This window comes from Rhinoderma darwinii, chromosome 1 (assembly GCF_050947455.1).
Source record: "Rhinoderma darwinii isolate aRhiDar2 chromosome 1, aRhiDar2.hap1, whole genome shotgun sequence".
Taxonomy (NCBI): domain Eukaryota; kingdom Metazoa; phylum Chordata; class Amphibia; order Anura; family Rhinodermatidae; genus Rhinoderma; species Rhinoderma darwinii.
The window spans coordinates 493,586,144-493,612,830 of NC_134687.1; the positions used below are offsets into that span (position 1 = coordinate 493,586,144).

The 26,687-nt window shown below is 42.9% G+C and overlaps 1 protein-coding gene across 2 annotated transcripts in view; it reads left to right on the forward strand.

The window, feature by feature from the left end:
- SUSD2 (sushi domain containing 2) overlaps positions 1 to 26,687 on the forward strand; it is a 279,345-nt gene that overhangs the window by 153,678 nt on the left and 98,980 nt on the right. For both annotated transcript variants that reach the window (XM_075835489.1, XM_075835497.1), the window contains exons 22-27: positions 9,775 to 10,043; positions 12,546 to 12,689; positions 13,350 to 13,505; positions 14,910 to 15,158; positions 15,625 to 15,891; positions 16,464 to 16,640. In XM_075835489.1, the coding sequence (XP_075691604.1) occupies positions 9,775 to 10,043; positions 12,546 to 12,689; positions 13,350 to 13,505; positions 14,910 to 15,158; positions 15,625 to 15,891; positions 16,464 to 16,640 (1,262 nt within the window). The remainder of the gene's footprint in view (positions 1 to 9,774; positions 10,044 to 12,545; positions 12,690 to 13,349; positions 13,506 to 14,909; positions 15,159 to 15,624; positions 15,892 to 16,463; positions 16,641 to 26,687) is intronic.

The window sequence follows — 26,687 nt, forward strand, 5'->3', positions numbered from 1 at the left end:
TGCCAAGGAGGGAGGCTGTGTGGCACTACCAGGGAGGGGATTCCGCTCCAGGAGAAGCCCCTGATGTCACTGTCCATGATGTCAGGGAATCCCTCTAGGAGAGGAATCCCCGGTCAGAGCGTCCAACGCTTGGCATTGGGCTTGGTGATGTAAAGCTTGCATGCAGCTGCTTGGCCATGGAAACCCATGCTATGAAGCTCCCGGCGCATTGTTTTTGTGCAATGTTAATGCCAGTGGAGGTTTGGAACTCTGCAGTTATTGAGTCAGTAACTCTGTAACTTTATGTGGTCTGCCACTTTGTGGCTGAGTTGCTGTGGTTCTTAAAGGTTTCCACTTTTCAATACCACCCACAGTTGATTGTGGAATATTTAGGAGGAGAGAAGTTTCACAAACTGACTTATTGCAACGGTGGCATCCTATTACATTACCAAAATCGAATTCCATGAACTCTATAGAACGATCCATTTTTTACCAAATGTTTATAAAGGTAACTGCATGGCTAGGTGTTGAATTTTATACACCTGTGGCAATGGGACTGAATGAAACACCTGAATTCATTGATTAACCCCTTCCCGCTCAGCTCAGTACTATTACGTCGTGCTGAGCGCATCGTTCGCGCTCAGCTCAGTAATAGTACTGACCTGAGTTAACACGGCGCCATCTTTCCCCGGCACGTGTTTGAGCTGTGATACCTGCTGTTTCCGATAGCAGGCTATCACAGCTCAGTGTGCAGGGACCGATCGCGGTGGTCCCCGCCGATTAACCCTTTAGAAGCCACGTTCAATAGCGATCGCGGCTTCTTAGGGGTTAAGCCACAATCGACGGCCCGCTACACAGTAGCGGCCGGCGATGGCTACTATGGCAACCAGAGTACTAACAATGGACTCTGGCTACGCCATCAACGGAAGCCTAGTGGGTCCTGACAAAGTCAGGACCCACTATGCTTGCTATCAGCGAATAGCTGATAGCTCTAATACACTGCACTACGCATGTAGTGCAGTGTAATAGAATAGCGATCAAGGCCTCCTGCCCTCAAGTTCCCTAGTGGGACAAAGTAAAAAAAGTGTAAAAAAGTTAAAAAAAAGTTGTGTAAAAATAAGAAAATAAAAGTTTTAAAAGTGATAAAAGTGAAAATCCACCTTTTTCCCTCATCAGTCCTATATTATTAATAAAAATATATAAATAAACAAATAAACTATACATAATTGGTATCGCCGCGTCCGTAACAGCCTGAACTACAAAACGATGTCGTTATTTATCCCGCGAGGCGAACACCATAAAAGAAAATAATAATAAACTGTACCAGAATCACAATTGTTTGGTCACTTCATCTCCCAAAAAATGGAATAAAAAGAGATCAAAAAGTGGCATGTACCTAAAATGGTACTGATCGAAACTACAGTTCGTTATGCAAAAAATAAGTGCTCGCACAGCTTTCCTGATGGAAAAATAAAAAAGTTCTGGCTCTTAGAATAAGGTAACACCAAAAGTAAATGATTTTTTACAAAATGTATTTGATTGTGCAAACGCCATAAGACATAAAAAAAAACTATAAACATAAGGTATCGCCGTAATCGTATCGCTCCGCAGAATAAAGTGAATGTCATTTATAGCGCACAGTGAACGCTGTAAAAAAAATTGAATGAAAAAACAATAGTTGAATTGCTGTTTTTTCGTCACCACGCCTCTTAGAAATAGAATAAAAACTGATCAAAAAGTCGCATGCACCCCATGAAAACTACAACGAATTCCTCAAGGGGTCTAGTTTTCAAAATAGGGTCACTTTTGGTGGTTTTCCACTGTTTTGGCACCACAAGACCTCTTCAAACCGGACATCGTGCCTAATAAATTAAATAAATTAAATTTCACCTCTACATTTCTCTAAATTCCTGTGAAACACCTAAAGGGTTAATAAACTTTCTAAATGCTGTTGTGAATACTTTGAGGGGTCTAGTTTATAAAATGGGGTGTTTGATAGGGGTTTCTAATATATAAGCCCCTCAAAGCAACTTCAGAACTGAACTGGAACCTAAAAAAGAAATAAAAATGAGGCAATACTTCACTTCTTACATTATACTGATAATGAGCCGTGCCCACCCCGAGATGACCCCAGTTTTGACCGTTTGTATAAACGGAGACCCCTATTAGACCGTTTCAGTGCACGGTTTTCCCAAGCATACACCCCCGAGAAGTGTATTTCTATTGATGAGTCCTTGGTACATTTTAAAGGGAGGCTTCAATTACGCCAGTACCTGCCAGGTAAGAGGGCAAGGTATGGGCGTGAAGATGTATAAGCTGTGTGAGAGTGCATCAGGAAAAACCTACAAATTTAGGATATAAGAAGGGAAGGACACCAGTATTCAGCCCCCAGAATGCCCCCCCTTTACTGGGAGTTAATACAATAATTGTGTGGGATTTGGTGCACCCACTGCTGGACCAGGTTACCACCTCTACCTGGATAATTTTTATACCAGCGTCCCTCTCTTCAAGTGCCTCGCTTCCAGAAGTATTGCGGCATCCGGCACTGCTAGAAGAAATCTGAGAGGCCTCCCTAAGACTCTGCTTGGGCAAACAAGAAGGGGTGAGAGCAGGGCACAATCTAGCAGCAACATATTTTGTGTCAACTACAAGGACAAGAGAGATGGCTTACCAGTACCCATGTACCTGTACGAGGTACCAGAACAGAGACCCCCAGACCAGACTGCATCCTGGACTACAATAGGTACATCGGAGGGGTGGACTTGTCAGATCAAGTCCTGAAGCCCTACAGTACTCCTGGAAGCGAGGCCACACGCATCGTACCAGGGCAACACTTTCCGGGAGAATTTCCCCAAACTGGCAAGAACTGAAAAAGTAAAAAGTGGTGCAAAGTCTGCTATAAGAGGGGGATAAGGAAGGTCACAATATATCAATGTGACTCGTGTCCCAAAAAACCAGAGCTCTGTATGAAAGAGTGTTTTAAAATTTATTTTTAATTTACCACAGTTTTACTTACCCTGATGCACTCCGCACAGCTTACCCCTCCTCATCTTTTCCCTCTGAGCCCTGCTGTGTGCCCAGGCAGCTGATAACAGCCACATGTAGGGTATTGCCGTACCCAGGAGAACCCACATTACAGTTTATGTGGTGTATATCTCCAATGGCACATGCTGGGCACAATATATCGGACACTGAATTGGCATGGCATATATGTATAGAAAATTGCAAATCTCACTCTGCATCAACTGCTGCGCATTATCTTTTTTACACAATACCTGTGGGGTCAAAATGCTCACTACACCTCTAGATGAATGCCTTAAGGGGTGTAGATTTTAAAACCGGGTCACTTCTTGGGGGTTTCAACTGTACCAGTACTTCAGGGGCTTCTGCGTACATGACTTAGCACCAGAAAATCCCCAGTAGGCCAAATGGTGGTCCTTTTCCTTCTGGGCCCTGCCGTGTGCCCAGGCAGCTAATAACAGTCACATGTAGGGTATTGCTGTACCCGGGAGAACCCACATTACAGTTTATGTGGCACATGCTGGGCACAATATATCGGACACTGACATGGCATATATATATTGAAAATTGCAAATCTCACTCTGCACCATCTGTTGCGCATTATCTTTTACACAGTACCTGTGGGGTCAAAATGCTCACTACACCTCCAGATGAATTCCTTAAGGGGTGTCGTTTTTAAAATGGGGTCATTTCTCGGGGGTTTCAACTGCACTGGTACCTCAGGGGCTTCTGCACACATAACTTAGCACCAGAAAATCCCCAGTAGGCCACATGCTGGTCCTTTCCTTCTGAGCCCTCCCATGGGCCCAAACGGCAGTTTATCACCACAAATGGGGTATTTCCGTACTCAGGACAAATTGGGCAACAAAATGGGGCATTTTGTTCCCTGTGAAAATAAGAAATTCTAATCAAAAATGACATCTTATTGGAAAAATTATCATTCTTTTAATTTCACGCGCTGTGAAAAAACTACGGGGTCAAAATGGTAACAATAACCAACCATAAATGAATTCCTTGAGGGGTGCAGTTTCCAAAATGGGGGGATTCTTTCTGTTTTGGCACCTCAACACCTCTCCAAACCTGGCATGCTGCCTAAAATATATTCTAATAAAAAAGAAGCACCGAAATCCACTAGGTGCTTCTTTGCTTCTGGGGCTTGAGTTTTAGTCCACGAGTACACTAGAGACACATGTGGGACATTTCTAAAAACTGCAGAATCTGGACAATACATATTTAGTAGTGTTTTTCTGGTAAAACCTTCTGTGTTACAGAAATAGAAATAGAATAAAATTGAAATTCAGCAAGAAAAATTAAATTTGCAAATTTCACCTCCACTTTGCTTTAATTCCTGTGAAATGCCTAAAGGTTTAAAAAACTTTCTAAATGCTATTTTGAATACTTTTAGGGGGTCTAGTTTTTAAGATGGGGTGTTTTATGGGGGTTTCTAATACATAGGCCCCTCAAAGCCCCTTCAGAACTGAACAGGTACCTAAAAAAAGGCTATTGAAATTTTCTTAAAAATATGAGAAATTGCAGTTTATGTTCTAAGCCTTGTAACGTCCAAGAAAAATAAAATAATGCTCAAAAAACTATTCCGATCTAAAGTAGACTTATGGGAAATGTGAACTAGTAACTATTTTGGGTGGTATAACCATCTGTTTTATAAGCAGATGCATTTAAATTCAGAAAAATTCTATTTTTTCAAATTTTTCTCCAAATTTTGCAATTTTTCACAAATAAACACTGAATATATCGACCAAATTTTACCACTAACATAAAGCCCAATATCTCACGAGAAGACAATCTCAGAATAGCTTGGATAGGTTTAAGCATTCCGACGTTATTACCACATATAGTGAAATATGTCAGAGTTAAAAAATGGGCTCTGAGCCTTAAAGAGGCTCTGTCACCAGATTTTGCAACCCCTATCTGCTATTGCAGCAGATAGGCGCTGCAATGTAGATTACAGTAACGTTTTTATTTTTAAAAAACGAGCATTTTTGGCCAAGTTATGACCATTTTTGTAGTTATGCAAATGAGGCTTGCAAAAGTCCAAGTGGGTGTGTTTAAAAGTAAAAGTCCAAGTGGGCGTGTATTAGGTGCGTACATCGGGGCGTTTTTAATACTTTTACTAGCTGGGCGCTCTGATGAGAAGTATCATCCACTTCTCTTCAGAACGCCCAGCTTCTGGCAGTGCAGACACAGCGTGTTCTCGAGAGATCACGCTGTGACGTCACTCACAGGTCCTGCATCGTGTCAGACGAGCAAGGACACCGGCACCAGAGGCTACAGTTGATTCTGCAGCAGCATCAGCATTTGCAGGTAAGTAGCTACATCGACTTACCTGCTAACGCCAATGCTGCTGCAGAATCAACTGAAGCCTCTGGTGCCGGTGTCCTCGCTCGTCTGACACGATGCAGGACCTGTGAGTGACGTCACAGCGTGATCTCTCGAGAACACGGCTGTGTCTGCACTGCCAGAAGCTGGGCGTTCTGAAGAGAAGTGGATGATACTTCTCATCAGAGCGCCCAGCTAGTAAAAGTATTAAAAACGCCCCGATGTACGCACATAATACACGCCCACTTGGACTTTTACTTTTAAACACACCCACTTGGACTTTTGCAAGCCTCATTTGCATAACTACAGAAATGGTCATAACTTGGCCAAAAATGCTTGTTTTTTAAAAATAAAAACGTTACTGTAATCTACATTGCAGCGCCTATCTGCTGCAATAGCAGATAGGGGTTGCAAAATCTGGTGACAGAGCCTCTTTAAGGCCCAAACTAGGCGTCCTTAAGGGGTTAAGAGGTGTGTCCCAATACTTTTATCCATATAGTGCATGTTATGGCTCTCAGAGTATGGTGACACAAAAACAAATATTTTTTAAAAAAAGTGTTTTATTGTGCAAAAGTAGTAAAACGTTAAAAGATATACATTTGGTATCACCATAATCGTAACGACCCAAAAAATAAAGTTATTATGTTATTCTGCACAATGAACGCCGTAAAAGAAAATTCCAAAATACAATTGCAGAATAATTGTTTTTTTTTTCCAAAAATAAATTAACACATTATTTGTGCCTCAAAAAAAACAAGCGCTCATGTGGTTGTGTCAATGGAAAAAAAATAAACGTTATGCCTCTCGGAATGCAGTAATGCAAAAACTAAAAATCGCTGCAACCTCAATGGATTAAACGCAACAGGAGCTGTAAAAATCTCTATGTGATTTAGTTGCAAAATTTTTGTCCTGTGTGAATCAAGCCTTACAGATCCATAATCCATAATACTGATGGGCTGTCTTCAAGGGAGATAATTGAATGACATAAGACAGCTCTTTTGAAAAATAGATGCAATATGGATGACATACGGACTACATACGGATGCATCAGTTTTTTAATCACTCTACATAAACTTCAATGGAAGTTTTCCATCCCCAACATGAATGGAAGTAGTGCATGCTGCGTTTTTAGCCCCTTCGCGCACCCAGACGTGCTATTACATCCGGAGCGGGGGGGGGGTGATGTTTGGAGCGCGCTCCATATGCTGGGGATGTTGGCTGTATTTTACAGCGGACACTTGGGACTAACAGCCAGGAGCAGCGATTGCGCTGTTCCTAGCTGTTTAACCCCTCAAATGCTGCAGTAAATCGTGACTGCAGCATCTGAGATCGTGACGAGATCGGGTGTGATGACGCCAGGTCTGTCTTCACCCCACATTAGTATTGCAGTGTATTCTACCAGCGATTGAATGGTTTAAGTCCCGTAGGGGGGGGGGGGGGCTAATAAAGTGTGTAAAAAAAGAGTGAAAAAAGTTTTTAGTAGTAAAAAAAAAATCTTTTAAAAGTTACAAAAAAAAAATATTTTCCCATTTTCCCCTAAGATAATGTAAGAAATAAAAAAAAGTAGACAAAATTGGTATCACTGCGTCCGTAAAAGTCTGAACTATTACAATATAGTGTTATTTCATGCGCATGGTGAACGTGGTAAAAAATGAAAATGTAAAACGGCAAAATCCCTGTTTTTTTGGTCAACTTAGCTCTAAAAATGTTAAAAATAAAAAGTGATCAAAAAGGTCTACGTACCAAAAAATCGTGCTTATAAAAACTACGTCTCGTCCCGCAAATAATAAGCCCTCACACCGCTCAATCTGTGAAATAATAAAAAAGTTATGGCTCTCAAAGTGTGGTGAGACAAAAGATTTTTTATCAATAAAAGTAGTAACATATAAAAAAAAACAATATAAATTTGGTATCACCGTAATCATATTGAGCCAAAGAATAAAGCTAAGTTGTCATTTTTACTGCACGGTGAAAGCCGTAAAACCGAAACCCAAAAAACAATTGAGGAATCGCCGTTTTTTCCAACTTCAGCCTGCAAAGAATTTGTTTTTCAGTTTCCGAGTACATTGTATGGTAATATAAATGGTATCTACAGAAACTAAAACTCCTCCTGCAAAAAATAAGCCCTCACACCACTCTATTGACGGAAAAATAAAAAAGTTATGGCTCATGGAATGCGGGGAGTGAAAAACAAAAATCAAAAAATGGCTCACTCCCGAAGGGGTTAAAATACGTGCGTATTTTATATGTCCATGTGAATTGCCTTATTGATAACATTAGATTTGTATTACGGTTTGACAAAATGCGAATGGAATGCGGATGTAAAATACGCTTGGCTGAAGGAGGCCTTAGAAGGGTGGTTTGAGCTTGACAGTACAAAGATGGATTTTGGTCATTAACCCAAACACTTGAACTTTGCATGGATAGGCTTTAGTGGTTCTTCAGTTGCGATCTACACAGGGGCGTAACTAGGAAAGACTGGGCCCCATAGCAAACTTTTGACTGGGGCCCCCCCTCCCCCGGGTGTCACACAACCCCCCCCCTTGTAGATAGTGCCTTTTTTACAAACCCCCCCTTTAGATAACGCCATACAGCCCCCCTGTAGATAACGCCATACAGCCCCCTTTGTAGATATCTACAGAGGGGGTTGTATGGCGCTATCTACAGAGGGGGCTGTATGGCGTTATCTATGGAGGGGCTGTATGGCGTTATCTACGGGGGGACTGTCTGGCGTTCCCTATAGGGGGGACTGTATGGCGTTCCCTATAGGGGGGGACTGTATGGCGTTCCCTACAGGAGGGACTGTATGGCGTTCCCTACAGGGGGGGGCTGTATGGCACTATCTACAGGGGGGGCTGTATGGCGCTATCTACAGGGGGGGCTGTATGGTGCTATCTACAGGGGGGCTGTATGGCGTTATCTACAGAGGGGACTGTATGGCGCTATCTACAGGGGGGACTGTATGGCGCTATCTACAGAGGGGGCTGTATGGTGTTATCTAGAGGGGGGGCTGTATGGCGTTATCTACGGGGGGGGGCTGTATGGCGTTATCTACAGGGAGTCTGTATGGCGTTCCCTACAGGGGGGGTCTGTAGGGAACGCCATACAGCCCCCCTGTAGGGAACGCCATACAGCCCCCCCTTAGGGAACGCCATACAGCCCCCCCTGTAGGGAACGCCATACAGCCCCCCTGTAGGGAACGCCATACAGCCCCCCTGTAGGGAACGCAATACAGCCCCCCTGTAGGGAACGCCATACAGCCCCCCCCTGTAGGGAACGCCATACAGCCCCCCCTGTAGGGAATGCCATACAGCGTCCCCCCATGTAGGGAACGCCATACAGTGTCCCCCCCTGTAGTGAACGACATACAGCGTCCCCCCTGTAGGGAACGCCATACAGCGTCCGTCCCCCCCTGTAGGGAACGCCATACAGCATCCCCCCCTGTAGGGAACGCCATACAGCGCCCCCCCCTGTAGGGAACGCCATTCAGCGTCCCCCCCTGTAGGGAACGCCATACAGCGTCCCCCCCCCTGTAGGGAATGCCATACAGCGTCCCCCCCTGTAGATAACGCCATACAGCGTCGTCGTCCCTGTAGGGAACGCCATACAGCCCCCCCCCTGTAGGGAACGCCATACAGCATCCCCCCTCCCAAAAAAAATGTGACCTACAGTGTGTCCTAATAAAAGACATGTATCCCCTCTCCACAGGATATCCAGGATATCCACAGGACAGGGGATACATGTGTGATCGCTGGCATTGATAGGGAGAACGGGGGACCGAAAGTCCCCCAAGTTCTCCATCACTCACCTCTGACTGCCGGCGTCTGTGTCGGCAGCTCAATAAAAATGAAAGGAGCGCTGGTCACGCATGCGCACAAGCGGGACCGGCGCTCCATTCATTTCTCCGGAGCTGCCGACACAGACCCCGGAAGTCCGAGGTTTGTGATGAGAACTTCAGGGGACTTTCAGTCCCCCGTTCTCCTTATCGCTACCAGCGATCACACATGTATCCCCTGTCCTGTGGATATCCTGTGGAGAGGGGATACATGTCCTGTGGAGATCCTGTGGAGAGGGGATACATGTCTTTTGTTTAATGGCAGAGCGAGGAGATACCTCCCTGCTCTGCCGTACTGTTCAGTGGCGTCCCGCTGTAGCCGCCATAGCGGCTGCTAGCGGAGCCTGCAGCCATGGTGGGGGCCCGTGCCGGCGGGCGATACGGGCCCCCTCATGCCGCGGGCCCCGTAGCAGCCGCTACTGCTGCTACGGCGGTAGTTACGCCACTGGATCTACATTTTCCTTTGCCTACTGCAGTTACAGAACAAAATGCTACATCAAGACTATGCACTTATAATGAATGCCATTGTAAAAACTACTAGTAAGAGAATAATTATTTATTCTCTATATAATCCACTTTATTGTTTTGTTTTTTCTCCCCAGTCCTAAGTATGCAGCGGGACAGCAGTGCTGCTATGATGAAAGAGGAATCCAAGTCCTAACTGGTGATTCAATAAGTGGCAGCACCCCCGACCGAGGTCATGACTGGGGGTCCCCTCCGTACAGAAAGCCCCCCAGAGTACCAGGCTTCTCTCACTGGCTGTATGATGTGATCACTTTCTATTACTGTTGTCTGTGGTCAGATAACTGCCAGTACTACCTAGAACTAAGACCATCCAGTGACTGCCGCACATACAAGCCCCCAAAAGTCGGTAAGTAATTATATTCCAAAATTATACTGGATTGGAAATAAAAAACAATCCATGAGATGCTCTGTTCACACTGGTGTTATGGTCGGTTCCGTCAGGTTTCCATTGCTCTCTTATGGCCAGAATAGTGTAGTCTATGCTTTCTTATTAATTAAACAGAAACTAGACAGACATGCTATTATTATTTTTTATAATATATTTCTTATTGAGAAATGTTATACCTGAAGGAAAAAAAAAAGAACAAATTCAGGCATTCAAGCCCATATCATGTCCACATGACCTACTGTATACCATAATATTGCTTTATGTTACTTCTGCCACCTCAGACGACACCATTGTTCCTTCATAACTTGAGGTTATTCTTGATGGAAGGTCAAGTCATTTGCAAGGAGCTCCCCGAAGTGCCTCTTGCAGATATCAGGATGTTAATTTAAAGGGTGCCGTAAACTGGGCTATTTCATGTGAATAATGTCTGTTAATAAAGGCTCTCCAAATGCTATTATAATTAATTATAAGTCAATGGGATACACTACACAATGGATTCTTCATAATAATGGAATAATGGAAGCTATCATGCACCCTTATTCTAAGTTTATAGTGTAATTATAGAAAAAGTGTCACTTAGAAAACAGTAATCCGGGCACCTAATGTACGGCTGGTCTCATTAATGCGCGATCTGTAACATTCACCCAGCCGTCCCATCGATGGCCTAGCACCGGAGGCTTGAGACCACCACAAATCTTAATATTACTGTAATTGAATCACAGTTTTATTTAGACATTGTATAGCACTGTTATTAGATTCATTTATGTTTTAACTATTTGTGTATATATTATTTGATCACTGTATGTTAGTATTATTTGAGCACTGTATGGTGGTATATATTTTCTTGCAGTGTGTGGTGGTGGTGATGGTGGCGGTGATGGTGGCGGTGGCGTCACTATATATTATTGACTTTAGACAACTGTACTGATGTGTAATTTCACCAATGTATGGTACAGTTATTTTGAAATTCTCCTTTATGACACTGATAGTTAGGCAGTATACACTATATGAGATAGTTATTTGTACACTATAATACAGTACACTATATTGGGGAGCAAACAGAAGGTACAGCACAGTGTATACATAAGGCCAGTTAGAAAAACATGGCTGTTTTTTCGTAAAATAACGCCACACCTGTCTACAAGTTGTGTGTGTTATTACAGCTTAGCCCTATTCACTTCAATGGAGCTGATCTGCAATACCAGACACAACTTATGGACAGGTGTGGTGCTGTTTTTGGAATAAAGCAGCCATGTTTTTCTAATTCTGTAAAACCCCTTTAAGTCTTTGATTTTCCTCCTTGCCTCAACTTTGATTTAAACAAGTTCCGTAGGTTTTTGGTGCACGGTTTTATCTTTTGGCATTAGTGCAGAGATTTTTGGTTGATGGGATTGTTGCTTAGGTCAGACATGCAACAGTGGATTACAGTTCAAAGATGTGGGGCTTTTGAGATTCCTTTATTGGACTTACAGCATATAGATGTGAAAATCAGCATTTTTGGAGGTGCAGAAGAATCTTAGCTGTAATATTACAAAGTTAGAGCATGTCTAGTAAACCTTTAGTTTAGCCACATTTATAAAAATATAGAACACATTTAAACTTGGTGCATCATGCTTGTACTAGTAGCATTGCACTGCAATAGGTACCCAAGAAAGATTGACTGGCCTTACATATGAAAATCTATAACAATATTCAAAGTCACTTGTGCTGTAGGGGCATTTCTTTGGCCTTCAAGTTAAGAAAAACATTAAAAAAATTATATTTTTTTGAGTGATAATCACGTTAGTTTTCTGAAGTCATATCGCCATCTAGTGGAAAAAAGGGATATTGCAGGTTTAATGTAAACCAAAGAATGCAATTCAGTTGTCATTTAAGTTTAATATATATAAAGAAATGAAAATATAGTGCTAATAAAATTGAAATTTAAAATGATGTTATAGATTTATCATGCAGATGGTTCAACACATCATAAATAGATGACTTTTTACATTCTTGATTTTCTTGAGATTTTCAGAAGTATGGTAAGCAATCTATTAATCTAATTTCACCATTTGACACATAAATCAATGTACTGGCATCATTTAAAGTTATTTGCATGAACTATACATTTTATGAACCTCCGGTGACTAAATGATAGTTGCTAATAATGGGTTCTGAAACTTACACTCTGCCCACACTGCCTTCAGAGGCTCTCGGCAGTTCCCTCATATTTGACAAGTAGAATAGTGCCGCATTCAACACTATTATTCCCATCAAAATGACGAACATAACACCACAGTCCGACAGATCCAATTGTAAGTCAGTGGGGTTGTCGCGCGTTGTGATAAACCACCATTTTATTGTAGGTTCGAAGTAATTCTTATAATTTTTTTTATATTTTCAATGGAATTAAATATTATTAATTTTTACACTCCCAGTTTATATGAATGTATATTAACATATATGATTTGTCGTTTGCAGCTTCTGCCTTTGGAGATCCTCATTTCATTACCTTTGATGGAGTTAATTACACTTTCAAGGGTAAAGGGGAATACACACTGGTCAACTCCATTTATAAGTCACTCGTGATACAGGGTCGGACACAACCTGTTATACATGCAAATGGTATGCATTTACCAAATGACAAAATTCACAGAAGAAACACTAAAGTCATCATTTAGATAAGAGTTTCTAGCATTTATAATCCATTAATGCAGAGGTGACATATTTTACAGTGCAATACACAACTGCTAGGGGCAAGTTTATTGGTAGCGTTTTAATTAAAGTACTACGTCATTATGAGTTTGTGGACATGTTGTATACGTAGACTTCAGTATACACAGGAGTTTTATAGGTGCCAACTGTATAGACAAACACAGTTCTGCTTCATCAGTCCCCAAGACTTTAGCATGGCGACAGAAATGTGAAAAGATCTATATTGCAGCGCATAATATATAGTATTCCGTAAACTGAACACTATTTCTAAAGTCAATTTAATTCCACCTTTCTATGACCACTTATTAATCCAGCATTTCTAAGTATCCAACACCCATCAGATCTTATAAATTCTTGAATAAAGAAAATCTAATGTAGTATACAATCCTTTTAATGGAGCAATTCAAGCTGAATGGCCCAGATATAGGTCAATAAAATATTCAAATTCTAATTGAGAGACTTGTAAAACCCTATCTTGCCTTCATATACCACAAAGATGAACAGTAAAGTTTTTGGGATAAATCAACAGACTTAAAATTATTCACATTCTGTATATTTTTTGCACTATAGGTTCCACCACTTCAGTCACTGGCTTCTCCTCTGTGGCAATGCAAGAGGGGAGTTCTGATGTTATTGAGGTACGTCTAGCAGAAGACTTAGTGATGCTTGAAGTTCTCCTAAACCAAGAACTTCTAAGCTTTAATCGAACATGGATTGACCTTAAGGGTAAGTTTATCTGCTGGTGTAAATTCTTAATATAATGAATGATTATATAAATCCACATACAGACTAGAAAGCTGCAAAATAAAATAAAATAAAATGCATATTTTCTTCCAGGCCTCTATGACGTGACTTCTGGCTACCTAACCCAGTTGTGAAATATACTGTTTGTCAATGTGTTCCCCTATACAGTGTTGACTGTGATTGGAGGATTTAAAAGCCCATCAATTGGATGCACTGGCATAACTACCGCTGTAGCAGCAATAGTAGATGCTACCATGTCCCGACAGTGCCGCTAGCAGCCGCTATCGCTGCTACATCGGTAGCGTGGCCACAGGACACAGATACTGTTGAACACTATGGCAGAGCAGGGAGTTATCTCCCTACTCTGCCATTTACTAGGCTACAGGCCATGTTCAGCCTGCAATCTATCAGGCGTAGGGACAGGATCCCTGCGCAGGCTGGCGTGATGATGTCACTGGATCATGCTGGCCTACGCAAGGAATCCCGTCTGCATTGATGCTTTGGAGCAGCTCCGTTCATCGCAGGAACGGGGCCTAGGTGAGTATAACTTTTTTCGTTTTATTTGTTTGGGGGCGCTATCTATTGGGGGGGGGCTACCTACATGGGGGGGCACCATTTACATGGGGGCGCTATCTACAGGAGGGGGTGCTATTTACAGGGGGGTGGTATTTTACACAGGAGCGCTATCTACAGGGGGGCTGCATGGCACTATCTACAGGGGCAGCAGTATGGCGCTATGTACAGGGGGGCTGTATGGCGCTATCTACAGGGGGCAGTATGGCACTATCTACAAGGGGGAGGTGGGGGGCACTATCTACAGTGGGGGCTGTATGGCACTATCTACAAGGACAGGTGGGGGCACTATCTACAAGGGGTAGGTGGGGGCACTATCTACAAGGTTGAGGTGGGGGGCACTATCTATGGTGGGGCACTATCTACAGGGGCCTGTATGACACTATCTACAAGGCGGCGAAAGGAGGACACTATCTACAAGGTGGAGGGGGGCACAATCTACAGGGGGCACTGTCTACAAGGGGGGCTGTGTGTGGCACCCAGGGGAGGGGGGCGGTCAAACGTTTGATATGGGGCCCAGTCTTTCAAAGTTACACCCCTGATGGGATGGAATGGAACATGACTGCAGGACCAGACTACACATGGTTTGTTTGTAGTCTAGAGACACATAGGTCTGCATAGGAGAATATAAAATAGTAGAATACTTTTGATATTCTATATAAATATAAAATATTTTAGTACCATAAAAAGATCCAACTGTAATGTACAAAAAGAAAAACATGGCTAGACATGAATGACCTAATGTCCCACATACATGGATTGTAAAACAATGATTGAATGCATGGTTTAACAATATTTCTGTTCTTCTGAAAGGTGTATTTCTGTTTTTTGGCGCTAACATCCGTGTTACAACCATGTTTCCTTCGGGATCTGGGGTGGAAGTGAGAGGAAGAGGAAAGTTCCTGAGTATCAATGTCCTTCTGCCCGAAGAGTTTATGAACCAAACACAAGGTCTAATGGGAGTCATGAACAATAATCCAAATGATGATTTTACACTCAGGGATGGAAGAGTGTTCTTAACTAATTCAACTTCAGAACAGCTTTTCCAATTTGGTGCTGATTGTGAGTATTGTCCAAAACAGTAGGGAGGTTCTGCTACCAAAGGCAGGAGACAATACTACTGATTACACTACCTTGAATCTTCAGATATTTAATAGATACATAAGAAATAAGTATTATAAATCTACGTCTATCTTACATTAGTGTACAAGCTTTAAAGTCTAGCTTCTTTTTTTACAAAAAACAAAACTCGGTAAAATGTGATTTTATGCAAATTTTTATTAGGTTTTTATTGTAAAATCTTTTTACTTTTTGAGATACAGCTTCTATGTTTCCTATATACATAGAAGCTGTAGCTTGCCATTAAAGCCGAATCCGTCGGGTCAGCAGGACTGACGGCTCGTCTGAGGGTGGATCCTGTGTGTCTCTAACATGCAGGATCCAGCTGTTATCGATCACATCTAAGTTTATGAGTATGTGTATAAATACCAATATAAAAGAAAAAATATAAATGTTGTTTTTATTCCAGGGGCGGTGACCAATGACAGCTCACTCTTCACCTATGACTCACAGTGGCTGATAGAAAACTATCAAGAAAAACATGACACTAAGCTCTTACCCACCTTTTCAGTTCAGCAGGATCCCAATGATCCCCTTAATGAAAACATGGAGAAGTTGTGTGGGAAAGATTCTTTCTGTAGATTTGATGTTCTCACAACTAGAGACCTGCAAATTGGAAATGCAACTTTAATGTCACATAATAACCACAAGAATTTAGTGCAGAGCTTGCAACCAGGTATGGAAAAAATGCCTACTTGTGAAACTGATTGTCACTTATCTTCAATCAATAAGAGATTACAAAGTCCAAGCAACCAATATATGATGGACATTTGATTCTGATATGCCATCATCCCTCAGTGTGAATGAGTCATAGATTGAATCTACTACATTTTATTGTGCCATGATAAGAGCAGACAGATTTTATACTTTTACTGACTCTATTCACGAAAGACACTAATAGGTATTGATGTATTACTTTAGAAAAGGATTTTTATGTTTAACTCTTTTTTCATCATGGTAGTACAGTTCCGCTGGGCATCCATGACACTTACTACAGCACAGCTTCTTCAAAGTATCAGATTGTGTCACTGTAGTAACATGACAGACCACAAGGGGTAAAGTAGTTTTATTGTTTATGTGTAAAACAGTTCTAGTTACTGACTTACTGTAGTCCAGAATAAACCTACTCCCGATCAGTGTATGCTGGAACCTTTGCATCTTCAACAGAGGAAACGTATAGGTTATCTACCTCTGGATATTCATTCTTGATGTTACTAACTCAGTAATATTATCTTCCATTTATTTCAGTGGTTTCATGTGGCTGGTTAGAGCCCCCAAAGAATGGGAGGAAGGAAGGAACTAGCTACCTGAACAACTCGGAGGTGAATTTCACCTGTAGTAAAGGATACATACTAGTTGGACCATATTCACGCATATGCCAAGTTGATGGTACTTGGAGTGGGCAAACAAGTCAATGCGTATCAAGTAAGTGCACCCTCTTGTTTGCTTTTTCTTAATATTTTAAACATACTTCTAAATCTCAGCTGGTGGTTGTGATGGTCGGTGTCCAGGTTCGGAACTTTAAGGAGTCTGTCCTATTTAAGTTTTCATTTTAATGAACTTGCACTATGCTATTTTTTTCCCCCAAGAACTGGAATTTCACTATAGTAATATGCGTCTGGGTACTGGCACATGGGTCTACTCTTTTACAATATTCTTGCCTTTGGTCAAGTAATATTGACACTTTTGGAGCTATGCATTGCTGCATAACCTGGTGTTGATGGTGAAGGAAGATTATTTAAAAAATTGACCACCCACGATTCTATTTTCCAGCCTCGAAGTCACAAAATAGTGACATAAAGAAACCATTTGGTATAAAGTATTTGCGTCACTCTTGAATCCTGCGCATTCTGTGCAATTGTAAATGGAGAGAACTGGATGAAGATGTCTAAGACCCATAAAGTTATGCAACTTAGAAGTCTCTGGTTTTAACATTGCATTCAATTATTTTTTTCAGGATTTTATTAACGTACTTCTGTGTATGTGTGTAATAGATATTATGTAGTCTATTTAAATGTGGAAAGCAACGTTTTCTGGCTTAATTCATTCTTTGAACAGGGTACATTTTTGGCAATTGTATACAGCAAAGAAATAATGGTCAGGGTATGTGTGATTTTCGTGTATACTAGATTTAGGGTTTTTTCTATGCATGGATGCTCCTTTCACTTTTTGATATACAGTGTTTTATGCTACATGTTTTCAAATTCGAAAATGGTGCTTTAAAAGTATCCTAAGGCCTGAGATCAAAGCACTTAAAATAACGGTGATGATACGCATTACTTTTTCAAGGACCTTTTTTGCCCATGAGCGATATTTATTGTGGATAAAATTTAGTTAAATCTTAAAAAAATAACAAAATATTATATATTGTGCACCCTTATGCCTCATGCACACGACCGTTGCGCCACTTGGGCCGTTTTTGACGGCTTCCGAGTGGCACCCAATAGTGGGTGAAAAGGGTCTGTGAAAAATGGTCAGAGTCTCTGATCCGAGGACAGATAGAGCATGGCCTAACTTTCCTCTTATCACTGATGGGACTCAGCCGGCACACTTGGCCAGTCGTGTCCATGAGGCGTAAGGCACTATTCACACGTCAGGGTCCGAGTGTCGGCCGATAAGAACGACCGTTTTGCATCCGGGCCGTGTTTCCATTTTTAACGGCCGATTGTGACACGTTTTGCATTTCACTGTCCGTTTTAAAAACAGATGTATTTTATTTGGTCCCAACCCACTAAAAAATACACACAGGAAGGTCACATGATCGCTCAGTCACCATTTTCTCTTGCTTCCAGAGTATAGAGAGCTTTGTCTGAACCCTCAGCTTCTTTGCATTGGTTTCTGGCCTTTTCTCTTCTATTTTTTACTTGCTACCATGTCCTCACAACCATTGAACTGCGACTTTGGCATATTTCTCAGATATTCAGACAGAAATCGGAAATGTTGATGCCCTCTGTAGATAGTGCCACACAGCCTCCTTGTAGGTAGTGCCACACAGCCTCCTTGTAGGTACTGCAACACAGCCCTCTTGTAGGTAGTGCCACACAGCCCACTGTAGGTAGTGCCACACAGCCCCCTTGTAGGTAGTGCCACTCAGCCCTCTTGTAGGTAGTGCCACTCAGCCCCCTTGTAGCTAGTGCCTCAGAGCCCACTTGTAGGTAGTGCCTCACAGCCCCCTTGTAGGTAGTGCCTCACAGCCCCCTTGTAGGTAGTGCCACACGGACTTTTGTACGTAATGTCTCACAGCTCCTTGTAGGTAGTGCCACACAGCCCCCTGTAGGTAGTGCCACACAGCCCCCTGTAAGTAGTGTCACACAGCCCCTTGTAAGTAGCGCCACACAGCTCCCTTGTAGGTAGTTCCACACCCCCCTCTAGGGAATGCCACACAGCCCCCTTTTAGGTAGCGCCACACCGCCCTGTAGATAATGCCACACAGCCCCCTTGTAGATAGCACTCCGCTTAGATGGCACCCCCTCCCCTGAAGATAGTGCCACTGTAGCTCCCTGTAGGAGCAGAATCCCTAGATGGAGCCTCTGACTTCTCTGTCCATATATGGACAGTGACATCAGGGGCAACTGCTGAAGTGGAATCCCCGGCCAGAGCGTTGCTGATGCTTTGGCCGGGGATTCCTCTTCTGGAGAAGCCACTGACATCTCTGTCCGTATATGGACAGTGATGTCAGGGGCCACCTCTAGGATTGGATCCTTGGCCAGAGCGTCGGCAATGCTTTGGCCGGGGATTCCGCTCCAGGAAAAGCCCCTGACGTCTTTGTCCATTTATGGATAGTGACGTCAGGGGCTACCCCTGGAGCAGAATCCCCGGCCAGAGCGTCGGCAAAGTTCTAGCCAGGGATTTGGCTTCAAGAGGAGCTCCTGACATCACTGTCCATATATAGATAGTAACATCAGATGCTTCTCCTGGAGTGGAATCTCCGGAGAGAGCTTCGGCAGCGACTGAGACATCAGGGGCTCCATCTAGGAGCGGAATCCCCGGCCAGATGGATTCCACTCCCACAGGGAGCTACAGTGGCACTATCTACATGGTGGGGGGAAGGGGAGGCATCTACAGGGGTGTGTTATCTACAAGTGGGTTATGTGGCACACTACCTACAGCAAAAAATCTCCTCACATGCATTTCGTGCTGTGAGGAGGAGGAGAGAGCGAGTGGCAGAAAACACGGCCATCACTCGGATCACATCCAGGCGACGGCTGTATTTCACACGGCCCCATAGTCTTGTATGGGAGCCATGCGGCCGTGAGAACGGCCTAAAAAATGGCATGTTCCATTTTTTTGACAGGCCGGTGTATTGTTTTTGAGGCCGTGTGATGGCCGTTAAATAAACGACCGTCACGCGGCCAACTATCCCTGCCATGTGAATAGTGCCTTAATCCTCTCCTTTGATAACTAGTTGGTGACTGCATTACTGAATTCCATGGAAACACCACTGGAATGGTTTTCCAGTGCAGGTGAGTAGTACACCACTGGAATGGTTTTCCTGTGCAGGTGAGTAGTACTGTGGCTGTTAATGATTTAATCACATATATCAGGCAGCTAATCAGTTAGGCACGCTGGATGGGTACAATAGACCCATATGAAGTATCCAGCGTTCCCATTTGACAGGACATTACAACCAATAAGCTCATTGCCCACCTGACAGGAATGTAGCATGCAATTTTCCTGTATTGTAGGTCAGTGGTCTCCCACTCTCCTAATATTGTTTTCTCTAATGTAGTCATATGATAAATCAGGTCAATGTATGAAAATATTAACAGACTCATCAATTAATGACACCACTGACCCATTCACGACTGCCAAACGGCTTTATACGTTGCAACTGCCGATGCCCTGTGCAGTTGACACGTACATAGACGTTTGCAGCGTGCATCTGGGTTTAATGAGCGCAGAGCTGCTTCAGCGTGGCTCTCTCTACAAGTGTTGACACCTCTTTGACTTTGTTTCATAAAACAAACATGTGGTTTTTTTAAAAACTAAGTTTACAAGCGCAGCGCTGTTCACAATAAAGCAGCCTACACTTCTCTCTCTCCCTGCTCTCTACCCGTGTGTCGGCACCTCCCCCTTCTTCTCCCTCTGTCTATGGCTTCTGCCCATAAAGAACGGAGCCAGTGTGCTCCTTATTTGGGCAGATAAAGAGCTGATGTTCACCATGAATGTCTCATGGTGGTCATAGAAAAGTTTGTTTTAACTCTTAAGGGGGTTTTACACAGGACGATTATCGTGCGGACCAGCGTTAATATAACACTTATTGCGGATAATTGCCCTGTGTAAACACAGGAACGATCAGCAGATGAACGAGCAAACGCTCGATCATCTGCTGATCGTATTGTTTTATGTGTATATATATATAGATATATATATTACAAAAAATTCCGAAAGTGTTTTTTTTTCCACATTTTTAGTGATTTGTCTGCTCATAATAAAAATTAAAAACATGAAATTTATTAAACTAATCTAGAAAATGAAAGCCTCATAAGTCTTATAAAGAAGTGCATATCAGAAATGGAAAATTTGACCTGGACACATGGTTATCAATGACCCTTTGTCATCGCTGACCAATTCACAGTCTAATTAAGGGTTTTCTGAGGTCTAAAACAAGATTGCATTGTTTAACCCTTTCATGATCAAGGGTCATTGATGCCCCTGTGTCCAGGTCAAATTTTCCATTTCTGATATGCACTTCTGTAAACGATAATATCTTTGCAACCGCTTTGAATATCAGAATTATTTTTGCTTTGTTTTGTTTTTTGCAAGACTTATGAGGCTTTTATTTTCTAGATTAGTTTAATTCCATGTTATTAATTTTAAACACATTTTGTAAATATATACACTATATATATATATATATATATATATATATATATATATATATATATATGTGTGTACTCCAACACATAACAAACAGGCAGAAAAATCGATGAGATATAAAATAGTATAAATCTTTATTATGTAATAAAATAAAAAATAAGGGAAAACGACAAGCCAATGATCTACAAAATCCCACCAGGAAAGTACAAAATCCTCCTACATACATATAAACATGAAATAGTCAATTAAAGTTACTAGTTCCAATCCATGAAAAGCTAACAGCCCTAAAATACATGCAACGAGGGGTATATTAGCGCACAAAAATAGGTACACAAGTACGGAGGAAAGAGTACAGACCAAAGAAGGGAATCTTAAAAAGGTGTTTCGCCACCCTCTAGGAGCGCAATCCCCAGCCAAAGCGTCAGCAACGCTCTGACAGAGGATTACGTTCCTAGAGGGAGCCCCTGAAGTCACTGTTCATATATGGGGGAGTGGCATTATCTATGGGGTGGAAGGGGGTGGCGCTATCTTCAGGGGGGGCACACTATCTACAGGTGGTTGTGTTGCTATTAACAGGGGAAGGGGTGTATTACGGCACCTCAGAGCCCCTAGCATCACTGTCCATATAAGAAATATAATGACGTCAAGAGTCCCCGGCCACACCGCTTGCGATGGGAAGAGAACCGGTAGACAGGAAAGTTCAGCACTGCTTCAGTGTCTGTAGCGCTGTACTGCTAAGCCCCGTAACAGTGATCAAACACATGGTTGTTTGAAAGGGGGAGAGGTGCCGGGAACTTGTGGAAAGAGCCGGCAGACATGGAAGTTCAGTGCTGGATATGCCATAAATGTCAGATGAATGCGGGTCCCACCTCTGGGACTCGCAACTATCTCTAGAACAGGGCCCCCTAAACCCCGTTCTACCTTTCTCGGCTCCAGCTGCCACCCGGCCACTTCCTGATTATATGGTCGGGTGTTAAGAAAACAGTGTAGCTCGTTGAGCTACGCTGTTTCTGTAACTCCAATAAAAGTGAGTGGCAGTTATAAGAGCAGCGTAGCACACAAGCTACACTGTTTCCATATCTGCCATTCACTTCTATGGGAGCTACGCTGTTTTCATAACTATAACCATCTAAATCAGGAAGTGGCCGAGAGGCAGCGGGAGCCGAGAAAGTTAGAACAGGGTTTAAAGGGCTTCGTTCTAGAGATAGGTGCGGGTTCCAGATCTGGGACCCGCATCCATGTAACATTTATGGTATATCCTGTGGATATGGCATAAATGTCCCTTATGGGCAAACCCCTTTAATGGACAAGTGGGTATAAGTAAAACATTTCCAGTTATATAAAAAAAGAAAAACATTCTCTGTTTGTGTCATAATAGTCTACGAGAAAACTGCAGTTTTTATTTATTCCATTATATATTGTACAGCTCTAATGCACTAGGCTGCATATAGACTTCACTCTACTGACTTCTGGGACAAGAGGAGTCTAAATGCCTTAGCATTATTCCATGTATACTTTGTAAAGCTCGGATGCATTATTTATGTGGCAGTTTATAGTATGACTGTATATATTATTATCGGTGGCCTGCAATCTGTTGCTTCCAGCATTAAAGTCAGTAGTTTTATAGCATGCTGGGATGTGTAGTTTCAACAGATGCTGGGGAGTCACTTACCTTTCTATATACAGCACTGTAGAGTATGATGATGGTATGTAGAAAAATATACTAGACGTCTCTTGCTTATGTAACACATATGGACTTACTTCAGTTACTGGTGAGGGAACCAACCCTATGGCAGGAACATTATAAATGATTACTGTTGCTATTTGACCAGAAATCCAAGTTCACTACACCTTGAATTGGCCCAGAAGATTACGTTGTAAATTATGGGAACAGGTGTTTTGCAATGAACTGAACACCTGCAAATATGCAGCATATTACACATAAGAGAAGCATTAATCAAAGTAAATGATAAATCTTTGTCTCTGAACTGTTTTAAACACAACATTTAGTGGTGTCTGTCCCCACAAGAAGCTTGCAGCTGTCCTCTCCGCTCAGGCAGTGGGTTTAGAGATAAGCCAGGCTTGGCTTTACATTAAAGGCTGCTCTGTGTCACTCATCCATACTTCCACACATGGGACTAAGTCTTCATTTTTCAGGAGCTGACCAATCCCAAATGTTCCAAACATGTCGCGTGGCACTGAGTTGTAGTAAAGTGTCTACTATTGAGTGGGAGAAAAATAAATCTGCTAAATTGTTGTAGGTTGTTGAAGGTGTGATAACATAATTGCGGAGTATGTGATTTATGTGCTGTTTATTATTGAGGTATGCAGAATTTACATCCAGGTTTTATAACATCAGCTGCTCAAATACTTTTGTGGTGAAAACAAGTATGGCCTAGTGCACACAGCAGAGCAGTGTGCCAGTGACTGTACAGAGACACAAATAAGGGGAAATGTATTCGGACTGGCGCCAGTCTTAATCTATATAGACCTGGAGTAAGATGTGCCCAATTTATTAAGTGGCACACACCTCTTAATAAATTAGGCACATCTTTGGCCACTTATGCGCCACAAAGTCAAATCTATTCTAGTTGGAGTAGATTTGCGCTTTAATTGACACCACTTTCTGGCATAAATTATAGTAAATCTATCGGGCCATATGTGGACCACCCCCTCTGGCTAAGGTCCACCCACTTTTTGGAAAAGTGACGTGAGCAGATTTACTGCGTCAGAAGTCAAAATTATTTGCATGAATTGCAGCATTTGCGACTTTTCTATGCTAGAAAACTGGCGTAGAACATTTAATAAGTTCCCCCCATAGAGTCCCTGCTCTCTACTAAGCATTCAGTGTGCCTCCGTAAGGTGTCACCGTATTATACCGTAGTATGGACATATTCTTTCCTTGAACCAGTTCTTCTAGGGAAGATAAGATTATCTCAATAATATGGTGTACAAAATCTGACAGAAAAAAAGATGTATGTCTCCATATGAAATTGGAGGCATACAGAGGTACAGTCTGTGGGTGAATTACTAGTATGCTTTTTTCATACTAGTAATTCATTGTAAATTTAAAAAAATGGCTCACTATGACACATAACCTAAGCAGGTTTATCTTATGTGCCAAACTTAAAACAAACTATTGATTCAGACCATCTCCATGTTATTCTGCGCAAGATCAAGCAGCACTTCAAAGGTACACAGTAGAAAGGTGCTATGCGTCCTTGACCGTCAACCACACGGTCCTTTTAGATACAGCAACAAAGAAATGATCGCAGCACTCCAGAAGTAGTTGCAAAACGAATTGTGGTTTATTTAACCCATGTAGAAATGCTACGTTTCGAATTGTATACCTGTGGTTATTAAGACGTGTTTTCATATCACACATGGTTTCACCCACGTATAATAAATTGCATGGGCGCCAGATGTCGTATATTACCCAATCCGTATTACACGTTAGAAAATAACTTATCTTAAAATTTTGGTTGGTATGAGGGTTTATGAACACATCGCCCTTCTTCATCAAAGAGCAATTGACATACCACTTTGTTTAAAATTGACATAAGCCCTGTATACGATATGTAGCAGACCGTTATGTTTACTAATGGTTACTTCCACACGGAGGTGGGGATTGTATACCTGAAGTTTCATGTAGCTTGCTTGATATGCCACGATATATGTGGACAAGATAGCAATGACCCGGTCTGAAATATATTGCTGGGCATTGATAAGAAATATACGTTCTATACCCTGAAAAACTGTGGGCGCTTGTCTCTATTTGAAGTCTGCACACATTTAGTTTATAGTATGAGATGTGCCGCTACGAAATGACAGCGTTGCCTAGATGCCGGCCTATGCTAGGCTGTGATTGGCCGATAAGTGCAAGTACCATGACAACGGATGACGCTCCAGCTGGATTGGCTCTTTTGAGATCCATTGTTTAATTTGTAATTACGCATGCGCTGCTGACTCTGGTAGATGCCGTCAGTTTAGTTTATCAGCAGGGTGTTAAGGATCTGCCAGGCACAGCTTCTGTATCCACGCCCATAGGTAATCAGTCTGCACCTGCTTCTATGTCTGTGAGACTGACTCCATCTTCCACCACTCAGGATGGCAGGCTTAGGAGTGGGAGAGCCTATCACAGCCTGGCCAGATGGAGCTAGCTCCTGCCCTCTGTCTATTTATACCTGCCTTTCCTGTTCCTCCTTGCTTGTGATTCTTCTCTGTTGGTTTCCTGGCCCTGCTGCAGCTTCTTGAACTACTTGTCCCTGCTTCGTATTGACCCTGGCTTACTGACTACTCTTCTGCTCTGCGTTTGGTACCTCGTACACTCCTGGTTTGACTCGGCTTGTTCACTACTCTCCTGCTCTGCGTTTGGCACCTCGTACTCTCCTGGTTTGACTCGGCTCGTTTACTACTCTTGTTGCTCACGGTGTTGCCGTGGGCAACTGCCCCGTTTCCCTTTGTTCTGTGTTTCCTTGTCTGGTTGTCTGTCGTGCACCTATTGAGTGTAGGGACCGTCGCCCAGTTGTACCCCATCGCCTAGGGCGGGTCGTTGCAAGTAGGCAGGGACTGAGTGGCGGGTAGATTAGGGCTCACTTGTCTGTTTCCCTATCCATGTCATTACATAATCACAAGCCCATATACCTACTCTACCCTGGTCCCTCACACCACTATGGACCCCTTGAGACCCTGGTTCAGCAAATGCAGGGTCTCTCCCTACAGGTCCAGGCCCTGGCTCAGAGGGTCAACCAGCCTGATGCTACCATGGTAGTGCCCCTCACCTCACCTCTTGAACCCCACCTCAAGTTGCCTGACCGGTTCTCAGGGGACCGGAAGACTTTTCTCTCCTTTCGAGAGAGTTGTAGGCTCTATTTTCGTTTAAAGCCCCACTCCTCAGGTTCTGAGAGCCAGCAGGTGGGTATAATTATGTCCCGGCTCTAGGAAGGGCCCCAAGAATGGGCCTTCTCCTTGGCTCCTGACGACACTGAACTTTCCTCCGTTGATCTTTTCTTTTCTGCTCTCGGACTCATTTATGACGAGACTGACAGGACTGCCTTTGCCGAGAGTCAGCTGGTGACCTGACGTCAGGGTAAGAGACCTGTTGAGGAGTATTGCTCTGACTTTAGGAAGTGGTGCGTAGCTTCTCAGTGGAATGACCCTGCCTTAAGGTGCCAGTTTAGGTTGGGTCTGTCGAACGCCCTGAAAGACCTGCTAGTTAGCTATCCCTCTTCTGACTCCCTAGACAAGGTTATGGCTTTAGCGGTACGACTTGACCGATGTGTCAGGGAACGACAACGTGAACGTTTTTGTGTTTTCTCCTCTGACTCCCCCATGATGCCTCCCGAGGTTCCGTTGCTTCGTTCTTCCACGGAAGACTCGGAGGTACCTATGCAACTCGGGGCCTCCGTGTCCCCCCAACAACGTAGAGAGCTCCGCAGGAAGAATGGTCTCTGCTTCTATTGTGGGGATGACAAGCATCAAGTGAACACCTGTCCTAGGCGTAAGAATAAGCAGCCGGAAAACTTCCGCGCCTAAGTGATCATCGGGGAGGTATTTCCCGTAAATATGAAACGTAATAAAATCTTGCTTCCCTTTCAGGTCTCTTTTGGTGGTAGGTCTGCTACCGGCAGTGCCTTCGTGGATTCAGGGTCG